The 10,652-nt window shown below is 44.1% G+C and overlaps 1 protein-coding gene across 5 annotated transcripts in view; it reads right to left on the bottom strand.

Annotated features, from left to right (window-relative positions):
* Nucleotides 1–337: 337 nt before the first annotated feature.
* The window catches only part of GRIA3 (glutamate ionotropic receptor AMPA type subunit 3), a 261,418-nt gene continuing 251,103 nt past the window's right edge, over nucleotides 338–10,652 (bottom strand). For 3 of the 5 annotated variants that reach the window (XM_060756402.2, XM_060756406.2, XM_060756405.2), the window contains 2 exons: nucleotides 8,180–8,444; nucleotides 338–1,419 (listed from right to left, as the gene is read on the bottom strand). In XM_060756402.2, coding sequence (XP_060612385.1) covers nucleotides 8,199–8,444 — 246 coding nt within the window. In that variant the 3' untranslated portion in view covers nucleotides 338–1,419; nucleotides 8,180–8,198. The remainder of the gene's footprint in view (nucleotides 1,420–8,179; nucleotides 8,445–10,652) is intronic. The other 2 variants (XM_060756404.2, XM_060756403.2) reach the window with 2 other exon arrangements.

Below are 10,652 nucleotides of genomic sequence, written 5' to 3'. Positions count from 1 at the left end.
GCTTCATCACAACACAGTGCTAGATTTGCGGAGCCACAGTGGCACAATAGTTTAAACCCTTGCGCCGGCTGAACTGCTGACCTGAAGACCTGAAGGTCGGGAGTTTGGATCCATGATACGGGGTGAGCTCCCATCTGTCAGCTCTAGCTTCCCTTGCAGGGACATGAGAGTAGGATAGTAACACATCCGGACAATGTCCCCTGGGCAACGTCCTTGCAGACGGCCGATTCTCTCACACCAGAAGCGACTTGCAGTACATTCTCAATTCGCTTCTGACACGATATTTTACAAAAGTGCTAAATTGTTGTTTTTTCCCCCTCTCGTTTTTTTTTAAAAAAATGAAGTTATAGGGAAATAAAGGGGAAATTTTCATTTTCTGACGGAGATCGTATGACGGAGACCAACGCTTTCCTCTCCCAATCCTCTTGCTTTTAGAATTGGATGTTAAATGCTTACCAAAAACATACAAGCGCATGAACGCCGCACATCCCTAGATAATATATGGCAGGAAACCTAAACTCCAAATATATTGTGTTCTTATCCATTAAATATCAGTGGTAGTTGGTTTAAAAACAAAGCACTTGCAGATGATAGAAGAGAATGGGTATAAAATCCTGGCCTGCGTTGTGTCTTGCAACACACTCTTCGCTCTTATCCTTCCCGGACAGCTTGATCTTCTGACGTATGTTATCTCAATCTGTTGACACCTCTGCCTCCCCTTTCCTCTCTTTTTTGTATGTTACATTCAGTTGTTTGGGTTGATATATGCATTTCCTTAAGATGTGAGGCAAGCTCGAAGGAGAATCCCCTCTGCCAGGAAGGAAGGAAGGAAGGAAGGAAGGAAGGAAGGAAGGAAGGAAGGACATGAAGTCGTACAAGAGTAAAACACAGAATTAGGCAACGCGCTGTCCTAGAAAGAGAAGCTGGAGCATTTCTGAGGCATAAGATCAAGAACAGCTCGACGTTTCGCGAATGAGGGGGGAAGGGGCACTTGGGACCCCCTTTTGCTTCGATTTCAAAAGAAGCGTGTCCGTATACTGTGCAGTGGTATCAAAGAATGGCTTCTGTTGACGTTTCGCTAAAGTTATCTTTACAAGAAGACTCCGCTCTCGTCGAGGAGAACACCGTCTTGTTTCCCGCCGTCGTCGTCATCGTCGTTTTGTTTTCAAGCAAAGCAAGAATACTTTTTTTTTGTTTTTGAGATGGTTTGCATTGTTTTTGAGTCTTAAGAATCTCCCCATAAGGCACTGAAGGAAAAGAAAAATCCTATGAAAAGTTCATTGCACCATCGTCGTCTTGAATGTGTCGGGTCCGACGCCCAGGAGGGAGGAAAATTGGCTCAGGTGGTCAGAAGTCGCTGGAGTGGTGGCTGGGATCGCGGTGGATCCTCCCGTTGCATGCCGTCGTTCAGGGTGGGATCTGGAACGAGATGGCAAGGATCTCAGGTGGGTTCCGTGAGAAAGACACAAGAGGAGGACGAGGAAAGACAGGAGACAGAACCGAGCTGGAGAGGACGGGCGAAAAGGACTCGTCATGGACAACCAAACATGTATTGCACCACTCAATCTCAATACATCTGGGGTGGGCAACGATTGGCAATCTGGGAAGCCATGTTTGTCACTCTAGGAATGGGAAAACAGGGTTCCAATGGATGGGGAGGCACTATAGATATTGTTATTATTATAGAATCATAGAATCCTAGAGTTGGAGGAGACCTCGTGGGCCATCCAGTCCAACCCCATTCTGCCAAGAAGCAGGAAACCCGCATTCAAAACACCCCTGACAGATGGCCATCCAGTCTCTGCTTAAAAGCCTCCAAAGAAGGAGCCTTCACCACACTCCGAGGCAGAGAGTTCCACTGCTGAACAGCTCTCACAGTCAGGAAGGTCTTCCTAATGTTCAGGTGGAATCTCCTTTCTTGTAGTTTGAAGTTTATTGTTTATGTTTATTTATATCCCACTTTTTCTCTTCCCTAGAGCTATGAAGATAATGGTCGGTTCTATCTTACCTATCTCCTTCTTTGTCATAATTATGACATGTTGGTGGACAGGAAAAGAGATTTGAAGATGGGCTTACAGCCAACCTTTAAAACTGTGGCATAGACACTGAGAAGTGGGAAGCCCTTGCCCTTGAGTGCTCTAACTGGAGGTCAGCTGTGACCAGCAGTGCTGAAGAATTTGAAGAAACCTGAATGGAGAGTGAAAGGGAGAAACGTGCCAGGAGGAAGGCACGTCATGCCAACCCTGACCACTTGGAAACTGATGTCCTCACTGTGGGAGAACATGAGAATAGGGCTCCACAGCCACCTACAGACCCACTACTAAGGCACTACACTTGGAGGACCATCATCCTCGGGCTATGGGGAATCACCTAAGTAAGTAAGTAAGGTCATAATATACATAGCAGGTCGCAAGTTGCAATGAGAGTGCTCAAAGCAGGTCTAGTGGTCTTCTTTGAGTCTCCTTGTGGAGAGAAAAAGTGAGGTATAAATAAACATAAACATAATAATAAACACAAGTACCTTTTTGCTGTTTTAATCTGGATCCAATCCACATATGTTTGCATTTAGAAGATCCACAGGCCAGTCTAGGGGATTGGAAGAGACCAGATGGCCATCATATTTCTTATGGGACAAACACCCTTCAAGGGTGGAATGAAACCATTGGACCCAGGGCTATGGTTTGTATTCCCGTGAAGCAACTTACCTTTCTTTGTTTTTCGCCCTTTCCTTCCCCCTTCTTCATTGCAGCAGCCCTTTGTCAGCAGAAATATCCCTAGACGCAACTACTAATTAGTTACTTTGGTTCATCTGCTGATACTTCTAATGGGTTACTTTGGTTAGACTGCTGCCCTGACCCTTGAGCGCTCTAAGTGGAGGCCAGCTGTGACCAGCAGTGCTGCAGAATTCGAAGAGACATGAAAGGAGGGCAAAAGGTGGCCTTTCCAGGTGTCAAATTAATTCGGCACAAACAGGGTTTTCCTGCTTTGTGCCAAATGCATTCACTTTTAGGTGGGCTGTCGTTTGGATGCCCCACGTGAAAACGCGGGAGGGCACGCATTTTGGGTGCTGTATGGATTTGCCCAAAAATGCACATGGGCCATTGATCTAAAATCATTTATAATTGCAAAGTTGATAGGTCTTGCTGACATGTGGCTGACACTCCCTTCCCTTTAAATTCACAACAGGAATAATTCATGTTTCCTGGGAAACCTGTTTCCTTTTTATCTACTGTTGGGATCGCAACTAATACCAGTTAGTGTAGGGCATGATCTCACAGTCCCTGCTCATAAATAAGTCCTAGGGCTTTGACCCCATGAACTGTTTACATTATACCACTGCAAGGAAAAGAACATTCAGGTCCAGGTTTCAGGATTGCTATTTGACACACGGATACCAAACCTGAAAAACGCAGGAGGGCACGCATTTTGGGTGCTGTCTGGATGCGCCCTAAAAAGGCACACCAGTCGACACTCCCTTTCCTTCAAATTCACGACATGGATAACTCATGTATCCTGGGAAAACCTATTTCCTTTTTATCTACACCAACAAATATCAGTTGGTGTAGGACATGATCTCACAATCCCTGCTCATAAAAAGTCCTAGGGCTTTGACCCCATGAACTGTTTACATTATACCATTGCAAGGAAAAGAACATTCAGGTCCAGGTTTCAGGATTGCTATTTGATATACAGATACCAAACCTGAAAAATTTGGGACTGCACGTATTTTGGGTGCTGTCTGGATGCATCCTAAAAAGCCATGCCAGTTGACACTCCCTTCCCTTCAAATTCGTGGCAGGATAACTCATGTTTCCTGGGAAAACCTATTTCCAGGTTTCAGGATTGCTATTTGATATACTGTCACCAAACCTGAAATCCGCGGGAGTGCATGCATTTTGGGTGCTGTCTGGATACGTCCTAAAAATGCATGCCAGTCGTCACTCCCTTTCCTTCAAATTCATGGCAGGATAACTCATGTTTCCTGGGAAAACCCATTTCCAGGTTTCAGGATTGCTATTTGATATATGGATACCAAACCTGAAAAATTTGGGAGTGTACGTATTTTGGGTGCTGTCTGGATACGTCCTAAAAATGCACGCCAGTCGTCACTCCCTTCTCTTCAAATTCATGGCAGGATAACTCATGTTTCCTGGGAAAACCCATTTCCAGGTTTCAGGATTGCTATTTGATATACAGATACCAAATCTGAAAAATTTGGGAGTGCAAGTATTTTGGGTGCTGTCTGGATGCGTCCTAAAAATGCACGCCAGTCGTCACTCCCTTCCCTTCAAATTCATGGCAGGATAACTCATGTTTCCTGGGAAAACCCATTTCCAGGTTTCAGGATTGCTATTTGATATATGGATACCAAACCTGAAAAATTTGGAAGTGCACGTATTTTGGGTGCTGTCTGGATGCGTCCTAAAAAGTCACGCCAGTCGACACTCCCTTCCCTTCAAATTCATGGCAGGATAACTCATGTTTCCTGGGAAAACCCATTTCCAGTTTTCAGGATTGCTATTTGATATAAGGATACCAAACCTGAACAATTTGGGAGTGCATGCATTTTGGGTGCTGTCTGGATGCGTCCTAAAAAGGCACACCAGTCGATACTCCCTTCCCTTCAAATTCATGTCAGGATAACTCATGTTTCCTGGGAAAACCCATTTCCAGGTTTCAGGATTGCTATTTGATATACAGATACCAAATCTGAAAAATTTGGGAGTGCAAGTATTTTGGGTGCTGTCTGGATGCGTCCTAAAAATGCACGCCAGTCGTCACTCCCTTCCCTTCAAATTCATGGCAGGATAACTCATGTTTCCTGGGAAAACCCATTTCCAGGTTTCAGGATTGCTATTTGATATATGGATACCAAACCTGAACAATTTGGGAGTGCATGCATTTTGGGTGCTGTCTGGATGCGTCCTAAAAAGGCACACCAGTCGATACTCCCTTCCCTTCAAATTCATGGCAGGATAACTCATGTTTCCTGGGAAAACCCATTTCCAGGTTTCAGGATTGCTATTTGATATATGGATACCAAACCTGAAAAATTTGGGAGTGTACGTATTTTGGGTGCTGTCTGGATACGTCCTAAAAATGCATGCCAGTCGTCACTCCCTTTCCTTCAAATTCATGGCAGGATAACTCATGTTTCCTGGGAAAACCCATTTCCAGTTTTCAGGATTGCTATTTGATATATGGAAACCATATTTTGAGGACATGGAGATAGGTGCACACACGCACACGAATTCACAGACTGGACAACCTCTGTGTATCATCCACTTTTTGTGCATCGTGCACAGAGGTTCACGGCAACATGAGCAATCCATAACAACTATTAATGGGTTGGCATAAGGGAGAGGAAGAGGTTGCAAGTTGAAAAAGCGAGAGATCTATCTGTCTCTGGCATTTATTTGCAACCGAGCAGAGGACAAGCCGTGCAGGCTCTATCCTATCTGATTCCAAACGAAACTACTTTCCTCTGAGCCCATCACTCTCACTTAATGATCTCTGTATGACAGCTGTGACCTTTCCTATCCAGTTGGGGCGCCAGCGTAAAATATGACTTACTTGTTGGAAAGCAATGCATTACATGCGCTTCTGTGATCAAGCCAGTGGGAATTTTGGCCCTCTCTTTATTGTAATCACCTTCCTTGCTCTCTCTCTCGTCTCTCAAACTTCCATCCATTTATCTATCCATTCTTACACTTGAAGACAGACACATATTGCATTTAGCTTTCTTGCTTCTGTTATTGTGGAAAGTGTTTCTCCTTCCCTCCTTCCTCTCCGCCCCGTTGGTTGGCAGCACAGTAAAGACCTCCGAAAAACACTTACCTGAGTTTACCTGAGTCCCATTTCATAAACAAAAGGGGGTAAAAAACACATACAAAATGCAGGAAAGCATTGCCAATAATGTCCATTTCTATATGGAAGCTTGTCATATCCAATGTCCTGGGCAAAACCTGCAATAATCAAGACTAAGAAGCCCCCGGCGCAGTGGGTTAAACCCTTGTGCCGGCAGGACTGAAGACCAACAGGTCAGAGGTTCGAATCCAGGGAGAGCATAAATGAGCTCCCTCTGTCAGCTCCAGCTCCCCATGTGGGGACATGAGATAAGCCTCCCACAAGGATGGTAAAACATCAAAATATCAGGGCAATGTCCTTGCAGAGAGCCAATTCTTGCACACAGAAGCGACTTGCAGGTTCTCAAGTTGCTCCTGACACACATACACACAAAAATCAAGACTAAAGGTGCAAAATGCACTCAATGAGATACAAAATTAAGTGGCTGTCTTAGGAGACAGATTCGGGGACCCTATTAAAGAATACGGGGGAAAAATGCAAGTTGCTTAACATATAATAGAGATTTTTCTTTATTATTAGACCTAATGTTTGGAAAAGTTTGTTTTGTGTTAGCTATGTCCTTTCTGCAAAAAAACAATAGGCCGGAACATTTATGAAATGCACATTTGGTGTGTTGACTTGAGACTGAGTTTTGTAAGATGGATCAGGCCCCATCTTTATATATATATATATGCTGATGTGGGCTGCTAGCTTTAAGCACTAAGTGACCCAGGTTGGTTGTTCTGGTAGCAGTGAGTTTCCGGCCATTTGTCTAGCTTGCTGTCGATCTTTGCAGCCTGAAAGACAGTTGCATCTGTCAATGGGTTCTGTCAGACGGAGCAGCCCCCGTCTTATATCTATCTATCTATCTATCTATCTATCTATCTATCTCCTGATGTGGGTTGCTTGCTTTAAACACTAAGTGACCCAGGTTGGTTGTTCTGGTAGCAGCAAGCTTCTGGCCATTTGTCTAGCTTACTGTCGACCTTTGCAGCCCAAAAGACAGTTGCATCTGTCAAGAAGGAAATTTAGGTACCGCTTATGTGAGGAGGCTCATTTAACTAATTTATGATGCCATAAAAAGCTCTCCAGCAGCGTATAAAATCCATCGGTGTCACAAGTGGATGGTGAAGCGACAGCTCCCCCGGTGGCCAGAATTCAAAAGAGCATACCCTCATGAAGCTGGAAAGTTAAATAGCCTCTGTCTATATATGTTGTGTGTCTACGGCATTGAATTTTGCCATGTATATGTGCATTGTGATCCACTCCGAGTCCTTCGCAGGGTGAGAAGGGCGGAATATAAACACTGTAAATAAATAAAAATAAATATTTTTTTGAGCCAGGGTAAAAGCTGGAAAGTTAAATAGCCTCTGTGTGTCTGTCTATATGTGTTGTGTGTCTATGGCATTGAATGTTTGCCATGTATATGTGCATTGTGATCCGCCCTGAGTCCTTTGCGGGGTGAGAAGGGCAGAATATAAATGCTGCAAATAAATAAATAAATAAATAAATAAATAAACAAATAAAAATATGATGGAAATGTTGAGTAGTCTCAACTAGTTTAAGAATGGATCTAACCAAAGCTTTTGGGGAGGAAAAATCAATAGTGTTGCTAGAACTTGTGCCAAAAATATCCAATGGATCCAATGTATCTCCCTCTACGTCCCACCCCGGAGCCTAAGATCCTCTGGGGAGGTCCTGCTCTCGACCCCGCCTCTATCACAAGTGAGATTGGCGGTGACGAGGAGCAGGGCCTTCTCGGTGGTGGCCCCCCACCTGTGGAATTCACTCCCCGGGGAAATTAGATCTGCAACATTGCTCCTTTCTTTTAGGAAAAAACTAAAAACATGGATCTGGGACCAGGCATTTGGACAAGCGGGCAGATAAAGAAAGAACTTCGATGATGAATAGGAAATGATTAACGGATTGGATTTATGGAACTCTGGAATAACGAAACGCTGATTATAAGAATTACTTTTATATGATGTTTTATATGATGTGTTATGTACTGGCTGTTGACTGTTTTAATTGTGATAACTGTTTTAATTATGTTTTTGTATATTATGTGTAATTTGTATAGGCATCAAATTCTGCCTTTTCTGTAAGCCGCCTTGAGTCCCCCTTCTGGGGTTGAGAAGGGCGGGGTACAAGTACCAGAAATAAATAAATAATAAATAAAAAGACGTTGGCTACGTTGCGTCCCACTTCCGATCGGTCTGATCCTGAGATGTTTACTCCATGCTGGGGAACACAACACCAAAACACACCACCACAGGGACACACCGAAGGAAGGAAGGAGAAAAGGAAAACATAAACCGGTTGGTTTGCTTACTAGACCTTCAGCCGTACCACTAGATTTTAACACTTTCTGTTCCGTACACGTTGTAGCCTTCTCTGTACGTAGCATAATTCTGGGTATTGGGCGCAGGAGCCGGCTTAAAGTTTTGTGTGTTCTTTGTGAGTTTCATTCGTTTGGACTCAGCGCGAGACTTGTAACAGAACTCTATCAAGGCCACCGTCATGGCCAGCCCGAGACCGCCGACGAGGATATAGAAAACCCCCGCCACATTGCTCAGGCTTAGGGCGCTGGTCTTGTCCTAAGAGAAATGAACCAGTTGGTTAGTTTCACAACGGAGAGGAGAGGCAGGCAAAGGGGCATCATCATACTTTGCAAAGGCCAAGAGGGACCTACTTTGGAAGACCCTCAGGGTGGACTTATCTCGCTCTGGCTACTTTTTGCAGCTTGGATCTCTTTGCACCCAAATCTTTGCACCAATTTCAGAGGCACCAGGTGAATCGGAAACTACTCTCGCCAGATTCGTCTCACAAATCATGTCCCATGATTGCAAAAAGGCATAAACACCCAGAAAACCATGTTCTACCTCCCCATAACTTGGTGCTAATGGAGTGCTTCCAAGTCAGTGGTATTCACCATCTAGCTGGACGCCCATCTCTATATGGTGCATATCACTGAATTCATCTCACTCTTTCGTCGAATTGTTCAGACACTTTTTTCCACTGGAGTGGATCTGAACAAAGCAAAACAGATGTATTGAAGGCCACTTTTCAAATGTATTTGTGCAACTATAATGATAAAGGCCTTAGTTATGAATGTCGAGAGAAGTAATCTGAATCTTGCTCATCTATTCCCCCCTTGATGTCTTCATCGCAATAGTGATGTTTGGTGAAGTTGGTCAGTTACTTTCAGGCTGAGCTAAATAAATAAGCCTAACCTCTCATGGTGCGTCTTAAGAATTGGACAAAGAAATCGACAAACAAATTGGTTTTCAAAAAACACTATCTGAAAATGCACTAAGCTAAGCTGTCTGCTCTAAAGTGTACTCTCAAGGCAGTGAGAGTTGAAATTTCAAAATAATAATAATAATAATAATAATTTTTGTTTTGTTTGAGACACCATCATAACCATTTTGCTGCTGAATTGGATTACCTGCTACATGGGTTTCTCAATTGTTAGACTCCTGATCGTTTGAGCTGTGACACAAAGAAAATCAGAAGGCTTGTCAACATGGGAAAGTTGTGCAGGTGTCAATGGAGAAGAATTCAACCAACTGAGTCAAACTGGTTCAGGTCCCAATGCGGACAGGCCGCTTTTCAGCTTCAGAGCCAAAGACTCTATTCGTGTTTGAGCTGACAACCAACAAAGGTTGGAGGTTGAACCCCTCTGAAAGCGGAGAAATCTCCGTGGAGCTATCACTTGCACCCAGGAGAAACAAAGGCAAGAATCAGAAACAGTTCTGATGCAAGAGGGGGAAATAAAGCGGTGTCCGCACACAAGACTTGCCCCAGTTTCACACCCGATATGTTCTACAACCAGCACAGCTCTCTTATGTAGGCAAGGCCTGAGTAGTTGATGTCAATCTGGATTCCAGACCAATCTGTGGCAGAAAATTTGAAATTGAGTCTTTTTTTTTTTAAAAAAAAAGTTGCAGGTTAAGCCTCACTCCGCTCATCGGAAATCTCGGAACTCGAATCCAATTTGGAAGCCACCAGGAACCAAAAACGAAAGCCAACCAAATTGACAACCTGCCTCCCGTTAAGTCGGTTCCAGCCAGCCAGAGACAAGCAAAGACATTTAAAAACTCTCGGGCTGTTTGCTTCCTGATTCGTTTGAGTTACAAAAGAGGCTGATCCTGCAATGGTGCATTTAAACATCCATCGGCCCAAAGTTCTTGGTAAGAGGCAACATCCATTCCTGGTCCTCCTGGGACCAAGCCGTTCCCATTGACTCCAGAAGGACCAGGAGATGGAGCTTTCTTGTATTTGTAAATAAAGCATCCGATCGTTCTCGTCATGGTCATGATCACGCGGCATATTTTCAAAGGCACCAGCAGAAGATGGGTTTCCACTTCCCATTCGTTCCAAATGGGACTTGGAGACCAAGCTGTGCTTGGTGCCTTTGAAAAGGCATCCAAAAAGCATTGATAGATATAAATATTGCATGGCTTTCGAGAATGGGAAGCGCTCCATGAGATACATCTCCATGTTTCATCAATAGCAGGTCCCCCAAATCGAGAAGGAGATGTGTGAATGGATGGAAACCATGGAGGTGTATCTCATGTGACGTTCCATATGGAGAAGCAACCATTCCATATGGAGAAGGAGATGTGTGGATGGATGGAAACCTTCCATGGGGAACATGGCAGGTTTCCATCCATCTTCACGTCTCCTTCTCCATATGGAATGGTTGCTTCTCCATATGGAACATCACATGAGATACATCTCCATGTTTCATCAATAGAAGGTCCCCCAAATCGAGAAGGAGACGTGTGGATGGATGGAAACCT

This window comes from Anolis sagrei, chromosome 10 (assembly GCF_037176765.1).
Source record: "Anolis sagrei isolate rAnoSag1 chromosome 10, rAnoSag1.mat, whole genome shotgun sequence".
Classification (NCBI taxonomy): domain Eukaryota; kingdom Metazoa; phylum Chordata; class Lepidosauria; order Squamata; family Dactyloidae; genus Anolis; species Anolis sagrei.
Note: the sequence above shows the minus strand (reverse complement) of the source record. Positions and strands in the feature narration are given on the sequence as shown.